We start from the raw sequence: 23,091 nt of genomic DNA on the forward strand, positions 1-23,091 counted from the left end.
TTAGTGGTGTAAAACCATATGGCTAGTTTAAGCTAAATTATCTACAAGGACGAGAACAAAGGCAGGAGTTCTTATCTTTTCCGGCCCTATCTATTCAAGCAAGGCCTCTGCTTGTGCCTTCTCAACAAGATCGTAAATTCATCAAACATTTAAGTTTTGTGATTGCTCATGGCTCCTTCTTGCTCATCACTCCCAAGTACCAGTCTCTGACAGGCTTAATCCTTGACAAACACCAGTCCTTGGTACGTAGATTTACGGAGAGATAATCATTAAGCAATAAGCAGTTCGTTCTCTTTATCAATACTCTGGTGATTTTAAAACTTCAGCCTCGGTCATGGCATGGTCCTTGAGCAAACGCAGCTCGGGAAAGACAGTGCGACACGCCAAGTGGGGTAGATGAGCATCGTGCCTAAGGCTTGCGGAGAACAGAAAAAACATTGTAAAACGTACCATTTTCAACACTGTACTGCATTACTGTTGGCATAACCAACTAGTCTTTTGGATGGCAAATGGAGCTATTGGTATACACAGGGTTAAAGAAAACAAATACTGTAAAACTTACTTCATGGGGTAGCTGCTTTTGGATATAATGAAGTGTGCTGGACATATCAGATCAGGCAGTAAACACCTAAAAGTTGCTGTATTTTAGTCAAAGCAAGGGTGTTTGTCATTGCTTTTATTGCCGTGCTTTCCTCTTTCATACATGTTTTACATAGGGCATTCAAAATAATTTTGTAAAAGATTAATACTTCTAGAACTTCAGTTCTACAGCAAATCTACAACTGTATGGTGGGGTTTATTCTCAATTACAGTAAAAAGTCGGTGTGATTTTTTAGTAAATGTTTTTGGTTTTATTCACTAATGAGGCCTGTGTTGCCCTCTGCTGACAGTAAACTGAACTTACCAAATAATTTTTCAGCATGAATATCGTGTACAGCAGACACACCTCTTTTGCCCTATTTTCACATAATGAACATCACCAGTACTAATCACAAAGAAAAAGAAAGCCTTGCATTGTTATATAGGACGTAAAAAAATCACATAAGCAATTTATTAAATTACTGTAATGACCCAGTGATCCGTGTTCATTATTGAGTGGTGTCAAACCTTTCCTTGCTAGTGCTGCAGTGGTTGCATTATGCACTGATAACAAAGAACCCTAAATGATTGCTAATTCTGCTTAATACTCTACTCGCAATGTATTTGTGCCAAGCTCACAAATTCGTCAGTGACTGAACGCGTGGTGTGATGGTCAGCCCTGGCTAGCTGGAGGCCACAGTTGAGATCGGGCTTCCTTTTTGCCTCTTCTTTGTGGCTCATACAGCAACAAAGGTAGCGAAAGCTATCCCAAAGAGTCCATAGTTTTATGAAACAGGAGATCAAGAATTTGAAGCAGATGACATGACTTTACAGAACTGGCACAAGAAAATAGTGGCAGAACAGGAATGCAGTCCAAGCCTTCCAGGTCCAAATGTGGCATGTCCTCCAATGGCCTGTCTTACGTATTTTTAAGTATTTTTGCAGCATACGTATGTCATGAGCTCAGCAGCAGCTATCATTGCAACATTCAAGAGTTCGCAGTAGTCTCAGTGTGGGGCTCCGAGGGTAAGACTTTTGAATGCTAGTTTTCTTTAACCTCTCTCTATCTGTACAATTGTGAGCACAGCACATGTAGGATTCCTTATATCCTCAGCTGAAAGTGCCTTGCCTACTGCAGAGGCACAGAGCTCCCTTGGCAGGAAGGCACAAGGAGCATGACTTGCTCCTCGTGATTAGCCCTCCTTTGAGCAGGGGTCAGAACTGAGGATGCCTCTGCTGGACGCAGGTTCCTTACTCAAAGGGCTGCTGGGGCGTCTCCATTAAATCGTCTTCAATCTAAAGAATAAGGGATCATTATTCCAGTTTCCCATTTATAAAACAGAGACAATAATGCTTTTTCAATTGCCCCTGAAGTAAAACAAAACAAAACAAAAGATAAAAATTATATACGCATTATATTCATACATATGTGTATATGTGTGTAATGATATATATGTATATCTTTGTGTTTGCATGGTTTTTCAGGATAAAATCAGCGCTGCTCTAACAGCAACAGCTTCCTTGAGACTTCAGGATTGGCTGTGATAAGTATCTGCTTCTCTAAAAACACAGGCTTCTATTCAACAGTCAGATATTCTGCCAGCTGATAAAGTGTTAAATATCCACAGAACTAGCTGGAAAAATGCTGGTTAAACAATGTTCATCATAAGGTTCTTGCACAGAATAGTATCAGTTTCAAATAAACTTCCCTAAAAAAAATTTTTTTTTCTGAAGCAATGGTTCTATTTAAAGAAAAACAAAATTTAAAAAAATGGCTGGGTATTATTTATTCTATAAAATTATTTTTTATATTTTTTATTTTATTTTTAAAATTATGTCATATCATAATGTCATATCAGGCTGCTATTTTATCATGTAATTTAATGCTTTGTCATATAGTCCCACAATGGTACAACACATCATTTTGGACGTACTGTAGAAATTTAACATTTCTGAGTTTAAATGAGCTGTAGGTTTGCATTTTCCACATGTGATCTACATAAAAGACAACGTTAGCATAAGAACGCATGTGAACAGTTCTGGCTTGACATCAAGCAGGAAACATCTTGCAAAATTGCCACAATTATTACTTTATTTATTAACTTACACCCGTATCTATGAAGGAGATCACAGTCACTGAAAGTAGAACAGTGGTACGCAGTTTCTTTCAATGAAATAAAAAGCTTTTTTTTACCAGTTTTGAAGATGTTGTGTGTTGATAACACATTAGCAATGAAATATTGCAGAGATGTACTCCCATTCACAAAATATTTGTAATGAAGTTATTTGAAACAAAATATGTGTGAGTTCCCTTAAAGTCTTCTTTCTTCAATTTGTTTTTCAAAGGATAAGCTTTAGTCTCTCCTTTTTATTGTCCATTCTTGGAATTGTAACAACTGCCTCTTCAGAATAGCTCAGGCAAAACGTGGTGTGGCGGGAAGGACTGATGGACAGGGGTTTCCTCTAAAATCGCTGGGTACAGGCACTGGAGCTGTGGTTTGAGCTTTCTGAAACCTTGTGCACAGGTAATGGCAGCAGCTGTTCCTTACGAAGTGGAATCAAGGAAGTTGTACCCTCCCTCAAAACCTGAGAGAGAACTGGTAAATGGTCACTTGCTAGAAATGCTCCTAGACAGGGAGGCAAAGTCAATGTCAGCTCTTCGTACACCAGCATAAATCAAAGTGTCAGTAATGAAATCAGATGAGTAAAAGATTTACATAAACATGTCTGAGAACAGAATGTGTCTCCGTATCTTCAGCAAAAAGCTTGAATGCCAAAGTTGTGATAGATGATTAAAAAATGTTCTTGCCTACTGACTGAAAATCAACGAAAGGCAGAATTACAAATATCATTATTAAAAGTACCATTAATCCTATAGAGAACCATCATCTTTTTTGATTTATACCTCATAAAGCCTTTTTTTATAGGTTTGTAAAGCACTGAATTGGCCACGGGATAGTTTTATATTAAATCTCCGTGCTAATATGACTGTGAAGACAAAATGAAAGGAGACAACAGTTCAGAAACACTTTATTAGCATGGCTGAATAAAGTGGATTTGTTCAGACTTACCGACATTTCCTGGCACTGACTTTAAAACCTGATTTTTATATTTCCTGCCTAGGAAGAATTAGATCACATTATCCTTGAAAATCTAGAAAGTCAATAATTATTAATCATGGCACTGACCTAGTAAAGACAAGGACCCCAGATGGCCTAGTGCTCGTGTTTTGGGTTTGTGTGGTGGGGTTTTTTGGTAGCGGGAGAGGGGCTGCAGGGACAGCTCCTGTGAGAAGCTGCTGGAAGCTCCCCCGGCTCCAAGTCGGACCTGCCTCGGGCCAAGGCTGCGCCCATCAGTGACAGTGGTAGCGCCTCTGGGAGAACAGATGTAAGAGGGGAAAGTGAGTAGGGGGATTGGAATGTGAGAGGAACCCCTCTGCGGGTACCGAGGTCAGTGAAGAAGGAGGCGGAGGAGGAGGTGCGCTGGAGGAGGGGAGTTACTGAGCAACTGTGCAAGAAAATGGGATGGGAAAATTAATTGTGGGTGACTGCAAAGCAGTGGACTAGGAATAAAAAAATCTTCCTTATATCTGTATAGTCAGCGGCTTCAAATTAGCTCCTACCTCTAAGGAAAATGATCTGAGAATGATTGCATTTTCCTTTGAAATTCTCACTTGCACTCAAAAAGACAAAAAAAGCACATCAAAAAATGCCCCATGTCCATACCCAGTTCCCATATATTTTTCCCATATTTCCTGTACTGACATTGCTGTCCACCCTGTCCTGCAGTGGTGGAACACAGGACCACTTTGTAGTTGATTTACTTGCTGGTTCCTTCAGGAGGAGAGTCAGTGGATTTACGGGTGGTCATCACAGTTTGGGATCTCTCTTCTTTAACATCTAGTTACTACTTCAAGAACGCTGCGTGATGGCCCTCAGACAGCAAGCAGCTCGCCTAAAGTATCCTTGATTGCTAGAAGCTTCCCTGGAGCTTCTGTTTTCTCAACAGTTGTATAATGCGCACTTCCTGAAGAGCTGGGGTTTGGAAGGAGGAGAATCACAGAGACTGAATGTCTAACTTTGTTAAAATCAAACTTTAAAGTCAGGTATTTGAGAGGTTAATAACTATGGAAAATAGAAATTCTTTTCCATCAAAAATCTTCTGCTGTGATGAGCTTTTATGTAACAGTACACATATGACCGAATATATTATTATGCACACTTTCTTGTTATTTACCTTTTCATTAATATATTGTCATGAATTTCAATACCTCCAGTACATGGCAGGTGTATGACTCCGTCCTAAAAAGTATAGCAATTATGAAGTAAATATGAGTGGCAATCAGTCATTGAAAGCATCTCTCCATTACCTTCATCTTTATGATCCTGAAAAATTGCAGTGGGGAATCCTTATTTAATGTATAAAAGTAACACCTAATAGCCAGAAAATGTTTTAAGTTCCTTTCAGTTGCAGGTTACAAGATAATCATCTTGTGGGAACATGCCTCAGCATTTCCATGTATTCACGGCTGACGAAATGTCTCCTTTAATTCTTTTGGCAGATGAAGAAAAGTGATCGAAACCTTTTGTTATACAACCTTCAAGATTAAGTGATCACATCTGTTGAGTAGTTTTTGAAGGATGTAGTATAGATTTGGGTAATTGGCTAGAAGCTCTTTTTTTCCATTAACTTGTAGGCAGAGTGCTGTCTCCCAAGTTTATTATCAGACTTAAGAGTTGCAAATGATGTTATCAAAGTTCAAGCCACTTGATTATAGCATACTTGTAACATTTTCAAATACTCCCAGTGCAGTTTCCTTGCTGTCTAAAACAATCAAGCAGATAATGGTTTTCACATTTCACAGTAATGGAAAACTGTCAGGAACATTTTGAAGCATTAATGACTGTGGGCATAATATGCCCTTTAACTGTTTTCATCTGAAGGAGAAACATGTAGCTTTTGCCCTGAGCAGTTGCATCTTTTGAATGAATGTTGCACACAATACCAGTTTATTTGCTGATGCGCTGATGTGGTTTATACGAGTGTCTATACATAATGGATTTATTTTGTTGCTTCTGCAGAAGCTATCTTTGAATTTATTCACAACAAAAAAGGTTTCAGTTTTGCTCTTCAGATCGTATTATGCTAGAATTATTTTTATGATCTGCTGTGATGCAGGCTATCTTGTATCTGACAATCTATTGCAAACAAATGAGAAACAACTTCTGCATCTACTACAGAAAGCCTTATGGCAGCTACTGCAGTCTGTACTGATCTCTGCAAGTAATTTTCTTACTCATTCCATGAAATGAAAAATCCTTTCTGTCTTCTCTTTTGGATGGGATGCTACTACTAAAGTAATTGTCACAGTTGTGATTCATGGTGGGCTACAATTCAACCAACAACGAACGAGTATCAGCATATCTGGCTCCATATCAGACCATGTTCATTGTGTTTACTCTCTATTGTTTGTGTATTGAGCAAATAATCTTTAGATATTATGCCTTCCACGGGCAGTATTTATCTTTGCATGCCAAATAACTGCACATACAATAAATGCCTAGCTGTACTTTTTTAGGTAGACTCGGTTTGCTCCACATATATATTTCAAATATATCATTTGCACTCTAAATGCTCAAGACTGTAATGATTCTTAGGCTTCTTAGGCTTTATGGGCACTATGTATGTGTAAGTTATTGCTGTTTGAAGCTAGACAGAATTTGATTTCAATAAAATTGATCTTTCATTTTCTCGGTCTTCAGCAAGGGTAGTTCAACTTCAGAGAGTCAGATGAGGAGGAGTGAGTCCAGAAAAATACTTGTTTCACTTTTCTGCCTCATTGTGACCAGGTTCTTCAGGCATCCTGAGATCACAGTCAGCATCCCATCCACAACTGAGGGAACTTGCCCCTCACTTTGAAACTCCCAGGGTCTTTGCCCTGAGAATAGAGAGTTCGGTTTTCTCAAGTCCGTTTTCTGTAATGTCCTCAGCACCTCTGAAGACATCAGGAAAGAAATTCATATGTCAAAGCTGAAGTCCATGTACAGTTCTCAGAGCGCCTGTTTCGTAACACAAACCAGTTCTAACAAAGAACAAGCGTTTCCTGATTACATAGCTACTGTAAACTTTGCAGACATTTGCAGTCTTCTTTACTCTTTCCTCAGCTGTGTGCAAAGTGCAAAAATACCATGTTTCAAAAAGAAATGTCTCCAGCATCCCTGACTTGCTTCATAGGTGCAATTCAAGGTGTTTGAACTTTTGGAGTTGTATTTTGTTAAAAAGCTTAGGTTTGTATAGGCTGAATTCTTCAGGGTTCTTTAGTGTTTCTCTATAAAATTCTATTCAATTCTTTTTGGATGTCCTGTTCTTCGTACAAGAAATAAAATAAAGAGCATCACCAATAAAAAACAGTGAGCAGTTAACCTAGACGGGGATATACAGAGCTAACCAAGAGGAAAATGTATGCACACACATTTAACTGAGCATTGCCTGAACCAGGGCTTCTCCATGGGCAGCTCTGTCCTCTTGGGATCCAGACTGTTGGGTACTTTCAGAAGAGATCACGAGACAGAAGAAGATGGTCTTGTCCTCTACAGCATTGTCATTCGTCTTCTTTTCAGAAAAGGTGGAACCTGGATTCTACACCCTCCTCAGACGCGTACGTGTATGTGTACATGTACGTGTGTGTGCATGGGCAAGTGTGGCAGGGTGGCAGCTCCTAGTTTGTGGGAGAAGGTTCTGCTCACCTCCCTGCTCCTGGGGATGGTGGATAGTCTCCATCCCTTTTGCCGAAGTTTGAAGAGACATAGAGGGACTTGAAACAAAGATTTTTTTTTTTTTTCAGTTGAATAAGAAGGAGCCTTATTGTGTGACCACTGCCTGCTGGAAAATGAAAACCGTTCTTTCACACCTCTGTGGGGTAAAGTAGGCCTGCAATCCAGCAGGCACCAGTTTGTTCCTGAAGGACAGTACATAATGTGAAGTTTCATTAGTGTCTTTAAGTATCAGTTGGTAACATTATCTGTCAATGATGAACATTAAATGCGTATAAAACTTTAAAGGGATAACTTCTAAGTAGTTATTTGTGTGAGACTCTGGCAGGTACACCCGCCCCGACAAGAAACGAAACTTCTCCGGGCAGGGAGGAGAGGAGGAAAAAACCCCAAACCCCAGAGGCCGCAGGTTGAAAATGGAACTGACAGGTCTGACACACGCAGGTAGACAAGCGTTGACCTTTTGGCCAATGGGGATTAAAACGACCCCGGGTCAGATGCGACAAGGGTCTAAGCGGGGTCCCGCCGGAGGACGTTTTGAGTCCGTCGGTCCTCCTCGGAGCAGCGGGTCTGCAGCCGGGGACTCTCCCCTTGGGTTGGGACGCTGCCCTAGGTAGCTCCTCGAGGCTGAGAGCCCTCATCTTTTAGGTGAGTGACACGCGCATTTTGAGTCATCATTTTTAAATCTTAAGAATTCTTAAGTTGGCTGTGTGGTACTAATTCCCCTTACATCATTGAGCCTGTGGTTCACAAATGTTACCGGAGTTCTAACTAACTTTTTACTGAAGAATAAATCTGACTTTTAACACCTGTTGAATGTGATTGTGTGAGCCTCCATAACAGACTCAGACACTGATGACAAACAAGATATTTTACATACTTTATTAGTAATGAAAATATTCCTCAAAGACATGACTCCACTTACAACTTGCGTAGCTCCATCAAGAAGGAAATAAAGCTTCTCTCTTTCCTCTTACTTGAATAGGTTGAATATCTACACACTAAGTAGGAAGTTAAAATTACGTCACCAGAAGTAGTAACATCCTCTTAAATACTGCTTCATGTTCTTGTAGAGTAGAAGAAATGAAATAGAAGACTTAAGAGTAGCCTTGAAAAGAACTTCAAGGAATAAAAGTATGTAGAATTTGTAAAAAAGCTAGACAAATAATACTTCAGAAACCCTGACCTTGAATTATAAAATACAGTAGTGCTACACTCAAAGCATGTATTAGAATAATTCATAAAAAAGTGTACTCTGCATCTTGCAGATGTCAGTTTTTCTGTTTTCATTGCTGCATTAAATTCAAGGCACAGTCTTTATGGTTTTGGTTTTTCATAAAGAAAATGATACAAAAATACACTACTAGTAAGGCAAATATTAAAAATAGGATTAAATCCAGTATACTCAAATATCCATTATCAGGTATCTTCTGGGCATAGACCAGAAATTAGTATAACATTGTCCACTGCAATTTCTCCAGTTTTGCCCTTCCCACGTTCTGATTCAAAAGTGACCTGTCATAAGAAAAGAGATGTATTAACAGTGAAAATGTAGTTTATCCAACCATTTAGCAACTCTTAATTAGTTATAGTGCTATGTCTGAGGAGTGTTTTATCACAATACAGGACTTAATGACCTAAATCCTTGCCGTTTTTAGTGTTTCTGTGCATTATTGAACTAGACTGATAATCCTCTGCACAGATTTACAATACCAAATGGATTCCTTTAACAAGATTACTTATTTTCATTGACAAAATGCAAATTGAGTGAAATCCTATTACAATAGTGTAGTTTTATCACAGTATGTAACGTTGGTGCACTCCTTTTCTTGAAGACATTACAACTGTTCATTTTCCATCTATTTCAATCCTTGGGTTTTGGGTGTATATACTATATATATATTTATTCTTTCTCTATATATAGTATAGTGTGTGTACTATATATGGAGAGTATGTTCATTTTTATGAATAGGATGCCTGGGCTTTTATTTTATAGTCTGATTCTCATCTGTGTAAGGGTTTTTTCTACATCATTCCAGTAGTGCAAAGAACCTTGAAAGAGCTTGCATTTCATTTATACTCCCAGTATTCAGTTATACAGTAGAAGCCTTTACACAGCACTGAAAATGTTCAGTCACATAAATGAAAACCAGGCCCTAGCATTTCAAGGAGAAACTTGCTGAATCCCTGATGGAGGCAGTTTTCTGTGCACAATGATGTTCCCTGTTGGCTAGTATGTCCTGCTCCTAGGGCGAATGCCCATCCTTGATTATACGTGATGTCTCCTTTTGCACTAATTACCTGGTTTAGTGTGGTTTGAGAGCATCCTCTTCTATGAAACAGGGATAATTTTCATTTTTCCAGGAATATGTGTATGCTTCTCTTGCATGAGATATTAAACAGAGATTTTCATTGTTTGTGTTAATTTATGATCTGATGCAGTTTTTACAAAATGACAGGATTACTGGCATCAATGTTCTAACCAACTGGGGTAATTCAGTTCTGAAATTACAACCAGTAATAACTTCTGCCTCCTAAAATCGGTGTTCCTGTTTCCCCTTTCAGATAAGCCTTTCAATTGCCAGTAAGCTATGCCTACAGAACAGTTGGTGGAACACTTGAGGATTTGGAAATTAAGCTGTTGATTATGGTATTCGGCTTATAAATTGTGTTATACTTACACTGTTGGTTGTTTCAGCCCCCTGAAATATCTCTACTTTTCCAGTTCTCCACCTTTCATCTTTTCCTTTGTTCTGCTCCCAGACAGGAGCAGTTTTTTTGTTTGCCAGGAACACTCGAAGTTTCCCCACTCTCTCGCCAGCAAGCCGATAACTGAAAATCAAGCAGTAGCTGCTCTTCGGTTTGAGGTCGGTGAGGAGAAGTTTTAGACGCCCCATATCCTTCTTGTGCCCCACAAAAGCTGGAACTGCCATGTAGTACCCATCACCTTGTAACAAAAAAAAAAAAAGGAAAATGCATCTTTAACGGACTTGTGTTATTTATTAGCAAATTGAACACATATTTGCTAAGAAAATACATGGAAGCTGTGTTACTGGAATAATTTAAAATCAGACTGGAGAAAAGCAGCAGGGAAGTGTACTTTTCAAGGAATAAGCTTCTCTGATCTGGAAGTCAGATCAGTTTACAGACGAGATGAGTACATATTTCACTGGCAATTACAGTCATTCTTCCTTGTGCTACCTTTCAAAGGCAAAACCATCTCAGTTTTTCAAATGCAACAGCCTGAAACGTGCTGCTGCGCCTCTGTGGTCAGACCATTTCCACTGTCCTCTGCAGTGATGACAAACTCATAAAGGAACTGATAACTTATTCCCCAAACCCTGGAGGACCAATGAAATTATGCAGACACACAAAGTGATAAAGGGCTAAAACATCTGGGCCCATAAATAAAGTAATAATCAGCAGATGTAAGTTTGGGGAGACAGGGTAAGGTCAGGGTAAGGTCTTCCTGGAAGTGACAGCACAGAGAAGGGACTTGGGGAAAAGGAAATATACGGAGCAGGAGAGGAAGGATTAGTGAAGAAAGACTGGGATGGAACGACTGTGAGGGAAGAGGAAGAGATTGCGTGTGGAGGAACTGGAGCAAGTGGCCTGCAGAACCTGCAGGATCCACTGGTCCCTACTGCAGCTTCTGCAACATTTCCTGTATCACGGGGGAAGAGACATCCTCTCAAATGAGTTTCTTCAGCCACCCCTTTTTATAGACACCCGCACAGCAGTCACACATCGCACCCGTGGAGCTCTTTCTCAGGTTTTAGCAGGCCTGCCATTGGTACCAGGTCAGGTATCGGTTGTTCCTGAAGAGCCCCCTGCCCTTGGCTCATTCTGAGGAATGCCATCACTAGTTTGCCTTGCAGAGTTTGAGATTTCTGAGCAGTTATCACAGTGCTGTCTAAGCCATGTGAGTGACTACACCGCCACATCCATCTAAATGGCAGATGTGTGATTAAATGCCCTACCAGTCTTGGAGAGACACAACGCGTAACTAATAAGGTTTCCATTGCCTTGTACCTTGCAATTCCCAACAGTTATATTCTAATAATTTTTCTCATCTTTTGATTTGTTTCTGTTGAAATACGTTGCTGATTACCAGTTGCCACTGGATATTTCAAAGAAACAATTTCTATTCCCAGCATTCTCTGCCTCCTTTCTTGTTTTATAAAGATAAGCCACTGATAGGAAAGCTAATTCTTGATTCTGTTTTCCCCTCCATCCCCCCTTTTTTTGGAGGGGGTGAGCCGTCAAATCAAAGCATAGCTAGAGGACAGATATTTAAATACCTCTATCTCGATCAGCAGGATTCCAGTCAAAGTCATCATCAGCATCTTGTTTCCAGTCACAGACCCCTCGGCTGAAGCTGCAATCAACTGAAAAAAAAATTGGCAATGGAGACTCAGAGATAAGAGGAGCACTATATCGTAAGTACTGATAAAAATAATTTGCTCTTTATTCACCCAGTTATTAATGTATAGGTAATTCTAAAATTATCTACTGAGTTCAGATAGTGCTGACCTAGATTAAATTGCAAAAAAGCAAAACATTAGAATTTATGTAGTAATTCTTTCTCTAACTCACAGGAAAATCTGTTGTCTTTTTACTGCCAATCTCCCATGTGCACATGAGTTTATATGCTGTGACTTCTGTATACTGAGTGCCTGCTGATCACCAAGTATAGTTGGAGGTGTTGGGTTTGAACTCTAGCATCATAAATGGTTTGGGATCTGCCAACTTCGGAGCTTTCCTCTCTCCATTTGTTACACTGCTGTAGTTGTAATCAGCTGAGATGCTCAAGCTCCAGTTCTGTCCATTGAAAGAGAGAAGCTGGCTTCCCATGAGAGGAATACTTTAAGTCAGCAGTTGATACTCATACTACGTGGAGCTGGGAATAGCGCAAATCACTTGGCCTTTAGAGCACACTGAAAAAGGGTGTCACCCAGAGCACCCCACAGCCATCGTGACGGGGCAGATGAAAAGCATTACATACACAAAGAAAGAAACACTGTGCAATGCAAGCATAACAGATCAGATTAAGAATAATACGTCGGCCATCTGAATTTCCTCAGAAAGAAGCATCCTGCTTGTTCTTTTCATGTATTTTATCATGAGACAAAGAAGTGCAGTACATGGCATTTAGAGAGCTTTACTGTATAAATCCATTGTTTCTGAGACTACTGCTTTCTGAATTGGAAAAAACCCAGTATCTGACCCTTAATGTCAGCCAGCACATCTGTCTATTTTGTGTTGGTTTGTTTTCTTTAAGATTTGGAAGGATTTGTGGATTGGTTTTGTCCTAAAAATAATCTCAGCTACAGCCAATCCCATCATTTCAGCCCCTGCCCACTTGGCTGGGAACTCCCCAGGAGGATGCTGCTGCCCTGTAAATGCATCAGCTCAATACAATCTCTCAGTCCCCCCTTTTGGATTCTCGTTTTTTCCATGGCTCTCGTAAGCAGGTCCTTATAGTCAGCTTCATGATTCTGTCCATCACAGGGAAACTGTCTCCCACCAGGAGAGGGGTAGGGTGCCCTTTGATCTGCCTTTATCCTCTGCTTTGACCAGAGCTACAAGTGTATATATAGTTTCCAAGAGGCAGTGAAGCTTTCTGTTTGGAAGTGCATGAAGCAGTTTCCTAAGGCATGGCAGAAGCTTAAGTTGTGTACATAAATTGACAGGTCTTGGACCTTGTATGCTCCCGAGTGATTTTGCAACAATTTTTTAATGTGAGAAAGAACAGGTAGTATCATCTTACTCTGATATCCGCAGGACTTAGTGATTAATTGGGAACTATCATAAATTCATAGCCAGGCTATTTAAGATTCAGGATAAATATTTATTCAGTCTTGCTCAGGGGAAACTCCTATTGACTTCGGACAGAGGACCAGGAGAAAAACCAAGAGAATATGGCTGAAGAACATTGCATATTGTTGCGTGCTATGCAATGCTCTTCTAACATGGTTTCATTTTATAGACTATAGAAATGACTTTATTTTTTCATTACTATGAAATAAATCATGTGAAATTCAGTTACAAGTCAAGTTTCAATGCAGGGAAACTTTCTATACATGGCTTATAAACAGTTAAAGTATGTTTTGAAAAGGACACAAAAACAGCTTCTCACATTGGAACCGGCAGAACGGTTTGGCCAGATACTGTCTCTAACGCACTCACCAAACCTTTGCTTTATGTTAAAGGCTTTTAAACTGGTTCTGGCTTGGCTAATATAGGTTGTCATGAAAACACACAATACACAGGAAAATAAATACTGTAGAATAAAAATAATGTACCTTCTTGCTCTGGTCTCGGCACTGGAACTTTCCTCTGTGCCAGGAGAGGGCTGAAGGCAGCTGCTTCTTTCACCTTGGGAACTAGGGAAAGGAACTTGTCAAGTGCTGAGTCATCACGGGAACAGAAGATGGAACTTTATTCCTTATACCAGTTGCCATCATTTATTTGAATAACTCAGTGTATGTGTTTTCCACTCCACCACCAAAGTCACATTCCTAACCCCGGTTAGATACTAACTCTGAATTTTAAGACTTTGTTTAATTGCTGTTTTCCACAGCGCTGTGCCTTCTAAGCTGTGGGCAACGGAGCTACAAGATTCACAAGGTCATAAAATGGTGAACATGGTCTTTCTTTGGCGTGGTGATCTGCTTTACTGCTACAAAACTTCAACTAATAATCAAAGTACCTGAACTCTACCAGACAGTGAAGACAATGGCTCAACGGCTTGGCAGCACTTTGCTAAAAGCAGCCTCAAAAAATGGGTAATATCAGAGACTTCATAAAAGCTACAAACATCGGGAGTTCAAAGGCCCACAGGTCTGTATTCAGGTAAGTGATAGCTGGTGCTGCTGTAACAGAAGCCCCAGGAAATTATTTTTCTGAAGCCGTACTCTCTGCTGGGGTACATGTTGTCCTGCAAAGCTGGTCAGCTCTGCTGTCTGTTGGGAAGGAAGGGTGCAGCGACTGCCCGACCTCTTCCTCACCCTCCCTGCAACAGCTGGCAAGCACAGCCTGATGTTTTGATAACCAGTCCTGGTGGGAACCCCTGAACAAGTTCTTTTGTAAAAATTGGTTGACGTGTCTTGTGCCAAACTGGAAGAGTCGGTACAGCAGCACAGACAATGAATGTTAGGTGCATTCCCTAAGATACTGGCCTAAAGGAGGTAGTTACTCAAGAAGCACTGTTTTTCAGCAGCAGCCTCTGAGACCAAGGCAAAACTTCTCCCGTCTGATGAGCTACAAAGATAGAGACACTCGCAAACTCTTATTTACTCTAAATAATACTCTAAAATACTCTAAGTATTTTTAAAGCTCTGTGATTAAGCTTCTTTTGTACTATTTGAAGTGATTAACAGAGAAGTGCACTCACTAAAAAAAAATTATAGTCTCAACTTCTTTGTGCAGAGCCTGTGTAAGTGACTAATCACACATGAGATAGATAAGGGGAAGATCTGCTTTCACTGGCAGAGGATTCTATCCTTTGCAAAAACGTACGCAGATGATACCTATGATATATACATACACACCTATGAAAACAGAAGGAGCTGAAATGTGCCATTTTAGAGGAGGAGTGAGGGAGGATCCTTTGGATTACTGCTTACAGAAGGTGTGAGTGGAAAGCCTGACAGACTGAAGTTCACTTTTCAAGCACACCAGGTGGGCAGCAACGCTAAGAAAAGCTCAGACTTCCTCAACAGTGCCAAATGATAGGAGCTATGGAAATGACTTTTCCCTACTCAGCATTGTATCATACATGCTATTAGAAAGTTGCAAATGCCAAATATTTTACAAGTCATTACTTTCACATGCACACACATTTGTTCAGAGGAAAGTTTGTTCCCATGAGTTCCACTGACCTAGGGCTTTCCATCGAAATACTGCAACATACTCACAGTCGTAAACACATACTCAGTTTTAAGAATATACTTACAACCCACTGCAATCCAGAGCCTCCTAGCACCATAAAGACAGTGCCATCTCTTTAACCTTTCTTCTCCTTCAAAACTGTCAAAAATTGCTCTGTATGTACACAGAGAAAACACACGCTGATGAAGAGGCCCTGGAGGCACTTCCAGAGGTGCTGAATTGAGCCAAGAAAGAAGACTCGTGCAATCTTACAAGCTTTCTGATGAATTGCCAGGAGCGTGTCCTCTCTTGTTGCCCTTGCAGCCTTCCCCTCAGCCAGACCATTGCTTAAATCACCTGGATAATATTCTTACTTAAGGCAAGGATTAATACATCTTTCTCCAAATTAATACATGTCTACAGATACACATTTAGGAACAGCCACAGAGATTAGGTGTCAAGTTTACTGTCATGCCATAAAATTTGCCTCATACTTAGTGAAAGAGGCTCAGGCTGTGAAAACCCTTGCCAAAATGAAGAGAGCTATTAAAATGTGATCAGTTCTGGAAAGAGTGGAGTGATTTAACAGAAGACAACAGCTGCCAGAATGATTTATTTATTGAGTTATTGAATTACACTTGAATTCACTTGAGGGATATACCTGCAGGTGTAGCTGTGTGCTGCAGATTCTTCAAGAGAAGAACTGTCATGCACATAAAAAAAGCCAAATTTTGTATCCAAATCTATTTTTGTTTTCAGTGTCAGGCATTACACTCCAGTTCTTCACTTACTGGAAGGTATCAGCTGCATATTATGAGAAACTGTAAGCTTCAGCTTACAGAAAGCTTTCCAAGAAACCTTACTACTCGGAATGTGCCTACATTTTACATCAGACCATCATTGGACATAGACAGGGTCCAAAGTTTACCACCTCCTAAGTACTACGCAGGAGTCAGGATTGCTCTTTTCAGCTCTTCTGCTGTCAAGTGGTGCTTGCAGAAAGGCAGGCCTTGTCTCATGTTCCCTAAGAACATACTGTCACCACCAAAAGCTCGTATACCTCCCACTTCAGGCACAGCAGAGTCTATCCTTCTTTCTGTACTGCTAGTGCCCACCCATCTACTTACCTGCAGCACTAGGTACTATATAATCTCTACATATAAAACCCTTTGTACTGTGGTGCCATACATTCTTAACTGTTGATGTCATCATGATACTCTTAGGAGGTAAGATGGGTTGATCTTATCAGCAGGAATTAGTGGCAGAGAGAACTAATGCCCAGGTCTTCAGTACCTGTGTAACTAACTACCCCCAATTTCCATAGGAGTTGTGTCTATGAATGTCTACGATGAACTGAGCGTCAATAAACTGGTGATGTTCTGATCCTGAGAACAGCCACCATGTTGGTGACACAGGTTCTTGCATCTGCAAGAAATTCAGCGTTGCTATCTGTGACACGTATCTGAGTAATGCCCCTGTTCTGAGGAGGAGGAATCTCTGAGCTATGTTAGATGCAGTTTGTCAATTGACAAACTGTATTATATATCAGGAACTGCAGCAAGGAAAGAAACTCTGCAAAATAGAACAGCCCCAGCCAGCTCTGTCTGGCTGAAAGTACTTCCCTAAAAAATAATAGGACTCACATAAAACAGCTCTGAAACTACTGAGGATGTCTGCAATCATAGAAACACTTCTTAGCAATAACCTCAGAAAATGAGAAAGTAGTGCTGAAAAGAAGCATTCAGACATTGTTCTAGTATAAACGTGGCTAAATAGAGTGCCATGAAGGGGATTTAGAAACACATTTATACATGAAACCAGAATTCCACTTTAAAACCACCAGGCTTACAGGGAGCTCTGCGCGTAATGAAATAGGTGAGGTTTGAGAGCCACCTCCTAGCCATCCTCCTGCCCGGGGACCTTTAGACAAGAAAGTAAAGAAAGATAACAGACTGCCACTAAAAGATACAGCAAAAGAGCTAGTTAGGTTCAAGCATATTCTTTCGTACAGCGCACAGCAGTGTCTTCCAAGAAGTGCAGGCAGATACCAGTTCACTCCGCCTGTCAAACAGGTTTGTTGGCACGGGTCTGCCAGTTGCACCAGTTCTGACGGCATGACTTCTTGTTGGGAGCTGGCTTGCACCTGGCTTGCTTGGAGCACAACTGGAGTGAGCTCAGGTCTGCCTGAAAGGTACCACGAAGACAGACCCTCAAGCCCATCTGTATGTCAAATAAGGGCCAAAGAGATCATGAAAGCAATAGGAAGCTTGAGGAGCACATCTGGAAAAGCACTGCTTGGACTGAGCTGCAATATTAAAAGGTTCAAAGTAAAAAATAAATTAAAAAAAAGAAGCCAAAACCCCAAACCCAACAAGCAGAGCTCAGTAGAATAGGTCTGTGGAGCACTGTTATATGGGCACCCTTCAGAAACAGTACAAAAGCACCGGTAAGTGACTCTGTGGTGCTAAAGGAGCTTACTGAAAAAACTGATAGATCTTCCTTTATGTGCACTTGGTTTCACCGCTCTGCTTTGCCAACTGCTGTATATATTTTGTCAACTGCTATATATAAAATTACTTATAGTGCATTTGGAAATGACGGTTTTGTCTGAAAAAATATGGCTTGGTTTATAGCTTGGAAGTAATTTTCTATTTGTCTGCAGTAATGCATGTGCTATCCTTAAAGCTTTAATTCCTTTTTTTTCCCTGTTAGTGGGATTGTATTCCTTATAAATCATCTGTGGCATCACATTGAGCTCTTGCTGAGGCAGCTATACTGGAAGAACAAGTATATAGTAGAATATAAGCACCCATGTGTTTAAGTGTGCTAGTTGTGGGCAATGTGGTATATTTTTATTTCTTGTGGTATATTTTTATTTCTTGTTATAGCTGTTTGATTTTTCTCTCCCCTGGAAAATGCCTATGCCTGGTTTTGCCTAGGTAGTCTACTTAGTCTAAATGTAAAAATAGCATGCAAAATTTGGGAAAAGTAACTCACTGTTAGTAATTCTAACTTGTAGAATTCTAAAGTGTCTGAAACTGCAGCATTGTGGAAACTCTCACAAAAATGGTACTCGCTGTCTTTCTAGCACTGCTCTGTGATGTTCAAGGCCTATAAAAAAAACCCAGAAAACCACAGTGGGTACTGTAAAAAATTCAAGCAGAATATAAGAGGTAGTAAAATGAAGACTAGCTTCCCATATATACACTACATCACTATGTAGGACTCAAAGGCATATGCCACATCTCTGCTACCACATCCTCCTCTGAAAGAATTACCTTTGCCAGATGTCTGACATCTTTTAAGCCTTTTGTCTATAGCTGTGGACTGAGCATTATTCACTCACACAGTGGTGTAATTATCAGAGAAGAATAAGATTATGAGCAAACATCCTGATTAACTGAGAGTGTGCTCTTGTTCAGAATTAAGAGCCTAGAACCCATAAGGGAAACAGTCCACTTTTAGTATTGCTAAATAAACCAGAAAACCAAAACCTCTTTATCATTCCAGCTAGCTGCGTGATACTACAGGAGTGTTTTAAGCATGATATAAGTTTCATAAACTGATAAAGTACAGAATATGGAATTTAGTTACAGTTGGCAATACCATTCTGGATTATGAATGGTATATGAAAAGCACTGAAACGTTAGAAGATGACAGAATTAAGGTTGTGCACTGTAAATTCACCTCTAGCTGGAGTGTAGCAGCTGTACAGTCATTGCTTCTATAACCACGCACTTTGGTCCACCTCTTTCTGTCTTCTTCCATGTACAAAAAGGACATTTCTCGCACAGTAAGGAGCTTTCCAATACTTTGGTTTACTCTCATTTCCTATACATCTGCAATTTCTGCAATCAATAGGACAGAGTCCTATTTATTAAACTGCACCTTTCACAGCAGGACAGGTCCTTCCTTCACACTGAACAAGGTAAGGATTCCATGGAAAATAGGCATTTAAAGTCATTACAGACTGTATCATAAGAAAAATATCTAAGTTTTCACTGATGACCTTAATTTTGACATTTCTTAAGTGTTGGGGGCTTCACTTTGCTCTCTTTAACTATTGTGTTTTTAAAAAAACCTGAGTAGTAGTTTTCATGAAGGTCCTGTATTTTGATAGTTGGCCTATTTTAATAATTTCAATCTCCATATAATAATTACTTTTTTCCCGACAGTATTTTTCTGTGGCTCCCTATATATTTATTATGTAGTAAAACTACTATGATAAAATAATACATAAATTTTAAAATAATAATTAGGATCTCTGAAAAGTGTGACCTATCCATTTTTCCTAATTAACTACTCTTCCTGGAAGACAAACAATACCAATATTAATAATACAAAAAGCAGATGCTATGTGAATACTTGAGGGGATTATATGGATGAACTTAACGTGGTAGTAAAGGAATCACTGCTAATTAGACATCAGCAGAGGAGGAAAAAAACTGATGTGTAAATTTATGAGCTGTAAATTTGAGCTAATCATGTACTCCAAAGGATTATTCAGTATCATTAAAAATGAAAGTGTTTTTAAAGCCAAACGTTCAAGCAATTAAGTGCCTAAATCATGACTGAATTTTTATAATTACAAGGATCAAGTATAGCATATTGAAATGTAAAAGGAAAGGAAACACTGTTAACATAGGCAACCCATCCTGAAAGAAAAATGCAAATGGCACAGTGCCTTAAGTCCTATACACAGTTGGTATCAAACAAGAAAGCCGTAAATCATACAGGGTTCACATACTTAAGGAAACTACATCTTGGGCATACTAGTATCCCTGTATCAAGAAGCACACCGACATTCTGCCAGTATCCCCTGGCAAAATAAAATCTCTCTAGCATGTTCAGCATATAAATCCCTTATATTAATAATGGAAAATTCCAGCCCAACCCAATGTGACTGGAACAAAGGCAGCATAGGCAAAAATACAGATAAAACCCAGTGCTTTAATGTTTTCAAGCAATAATATTCAGTGCTGTCACTGCTGTCAGTTGTAGTGGCAATTTTGTAGAGACAAGTAGTCTCTGCCTGGCCCAGGTATACGGTGTTCAAATGTCCTGGTTTGGTTGAGAAATTCCTTGAAAAAGAATCTCACCAAACATCATGACAAAAATCTCTGGTATATTTTTTGGCTTGTCCTATGGACAGAGGATTTTCCCCGTGTGCCCTCACTCAAACTGAAATCTGGGAAATGATTGCATTCCAAATAGTGTAGCACCGAGTACTCAAAAAGAAGGTTACATGATCCACCCTTTGCAACCGCGTCACGTCACGTAGCCCAGTACAGTATGTCCTCATACGTCTTGTAACGGAGAGCCCAAACCCAGACACGGCGCCTCAGGTGTGGTCTCTGAAGCGCCAAAAGGAGGGGAAGAGCCGCTTCCCTTTTTCTGCAAAGCCTCTTCCTAAGCAGTCACCCCATGTCTGTAATGTTGCACAAGGCTTTTCTCTCCCTTTGCATTTGCTTTTGTTGAACTTGACAACGTTCCTGTCAGCCCATTTCCACAGCCGGGCCAGGTCCCTCGTAATAGCAGCGCTGCCCTTGAGCGTGTGGGTCGCTCTCCCCGGTTTGGTATTGTCAGCAAAATTGAAATGTGCCATAAGCACTCACTGTTAATATTTGCAGGAAGGGGGGAGGTTGGTGAACAAAGCCCTGACTTCACTCTGTTTATCAGCTCACTAGCATAATTTGGGGAAGCCGTATTAGTCTATACCGTTAGCCTGAACTGAAAGAGGCCAATTACTGCTGAAAACCAAAAAAAGGCAGTTTTAGGCGAACTGTGCCTTTGGCAAAGAAGTATTCTCAAATGTATTTAGATGAATAATCACATTTTTTCTTGGCTTTCTTACAGTAGCAATATTATAGACCATTTTTTCCAGAGGACTTTAAAATAATCTTTCCTTTAAAAAAATTATGTATCTTTTCAAATCAAAGAGCAACAATTTGAATGCTAACTTAAACTTCATTTGTGTTCATTTTTATCATTATGAAATATGGTGCATAATTTTAATTCCTGTGGGATAATATTTATTATTTTTCTATACTTCTGAAAAGAGAGAGTATCATGAATAAACTGTTAGCAGGGTGTATTTTTCATATTACATGTTTTTGCCACTACCTTCAAGAATGTTTAACTGAGCCAGATGTACAAAAGACCAATTAAAAGGCAGCTGAAAACTTTAAAGAACACAGCAAGAAATTGCATAGCATACAAGATAATAGTTGGAAGGAAACACCTGAAAGCAGACTGAGGAACCCTCTGTCAATCTTCCTGATAAATGACTAATGTCAGAAATTAAGCAAGACTCCTGCTCAAATACCATCAAATGCTTTAAATTTGAGTGTCCATTCAGATAAACTCTCATATTTGAACAAAAGGGATAAAAAATCCCCTCTGTGATTCACGTAGTTATTTTTTAGTTGGGAATGGCATGCACAACAGTGGTACCTATTATACGGTCTATATCATTTGAAACACTAAGACACCAAAGCCTATGTTTTTCCTGTGAACAATGCACACTACTTAGGGTGATGATTATACCTATCATGAATCAAAGCTAATTATTGTCTTACTCATAATGAAGCAGCACACTATCTTGTTTTACTGGGGCTTCTGTGAAGAAAATGGGGAGAAGCTGGGTGCTATGTCTAAGCTGCTCTGAAAGCACAGCCTGCAGAGCACCTGCCAGGATGGTGCACTCCTCCTCTGCTCACATTGACTGCAGACAGATTCCCCTAAAAGGGAGATTCGATACCTTTAGTCTCACCAGTAGGTATGTTAGGTTGCTTTTCATTTTCTACAAGTAAATTCTGATAAAATGGCTGTCATGTTTCTTGATGGTTTTGTTAGTGTTTACATGGAAACCAGATTTTTAAAAAAATGAAGAAACTTACAAAAGACATCTCCTCTAAGGCTTCGCTCATGGGCAATTTGATTCTCAAAATCTTCCTTCTCTTCGTCTGACTCTTCTGCCTCCTCTTCTGCAGTAGCTTCAGTTTCTTTCTCTTCCTCATTGTAGCTCCCACCAAGATCAATACCACCTTCATAGTCCAATAACTGCGAGTGGGTCTTAGAAGACGGTGTCACGGCTGCTTCTGGGATCGCATTTTTGATTGTTTCATGCTTCTTCACACTGTTTTTATGTGCAAGAAGTTTCTTAATTCTGTCCTGAGCTGTTCCAGGGATTCTTGCAATTTCCTTCACTGACTTTTCAGGGATAACTAGAACCAAGAAGAAAATATTAAGCATTCATCTAAGGAATCATTCAGCAATGATGACATTTATAAATGGCACTGTGGTGTCCTTTACAATGTCCAGAGACCCATGTAGCCAAATTCTCTACTATGAGATATAAGTTCAGCTCTGCACAGAACTGAATACACATGCACGTGTTTAGCTCTGTTGTGCAGACAACCTTCTGTTTGAGTTACAGTGAGAAGACCAAAGCAACCCTCTGTCATAAGCTCATTTGGACTCCTGTGTAACACAGGCCATAGCGCCCCTTACATTAATTATTTTTACACTGGAGCTTGAGTAAAAAAAAAATTATCATTCTTCAATCTGTGGACTACTAAAAATTGTCCATGGAGGTGTGATTTCCTGCATAACAAATGTCAGCCTACTAGCAATGAGCATTTTTCTTAGCTATCTTTTGTGAACTTCTCTGACCTAACTTTCCTTGCACACCAGGCTGAAAGCCACTGAAATGGAGCGTATTTTGAGAGGAGATACATCAACCTGCTCAGTCACATTTCATTTACCTCTAAGGTATATTTAGTTCTAAAGGGTAAACCCCCAAAATTCAGAGAGGCATCCAAAAATGCCAAATTATTATCTTCTTGCAATTCCAAGGCGGACTAGA

General features: G+C 39.8%; 1 protein-coding gene across 1 annotated transcript in view; it reads right to left on the minus strand.

Annotated features, from left to right (window-relative positions):
- Nucleotides 1–8,250: 8,250 nt before the first annotated feature.
- Nucleotides 8,251–23,091, minus strand: part of EGFL6 (EGF like domain multiple 6) — a 42,317-nt gene continuing 27,476 nt past the window's right edge. The window contains exons 8-12 of the mRNA XM_052774112.1: nucleotides 22,124–22,450; nucleotides 13,658–13,738; nucleotides 11,654–11,740; nucleotides 10,034–10,299; nucleotides 8,251–8,867 (exon numbers count right to left, since the gene is read on the minus strand). Coding sequence (XP_052630072.1) covers nucleotides 8,772–8,867; nucleotides 10,034–10,299; nucleotides 11,654–11,740; nucleotides 13,658–13,738; nucleotides 22,124–22,450 — 857 coding nt within the window. The 3' untranslated portion in view covers nucleotides 8,251–8,771. The remainder of the gene's footprint in view (nucleotides 8,868–10,033; nucleotides 10,300–11,653; nucleotides 11,741–13,657; nucleotides 13,739–22,123; nucleotides 22,451–23,091) is intronic.

This window comes from Harpia harpyja, chromosome 22 (assembly GCF_026419915.1).
Source record: "Harpia harpyja isolate bHarHar1 chromosome 22, bHarHar1 primary haplotype, whole genome shotgun sequence".
Taxonomy (NCBI): domain Eukaryota; kingdom Metazoa; phylum Chordata; class Aves; order Accipitriformes; family Accipitridae; genus Harpia; species Harpia harpyja.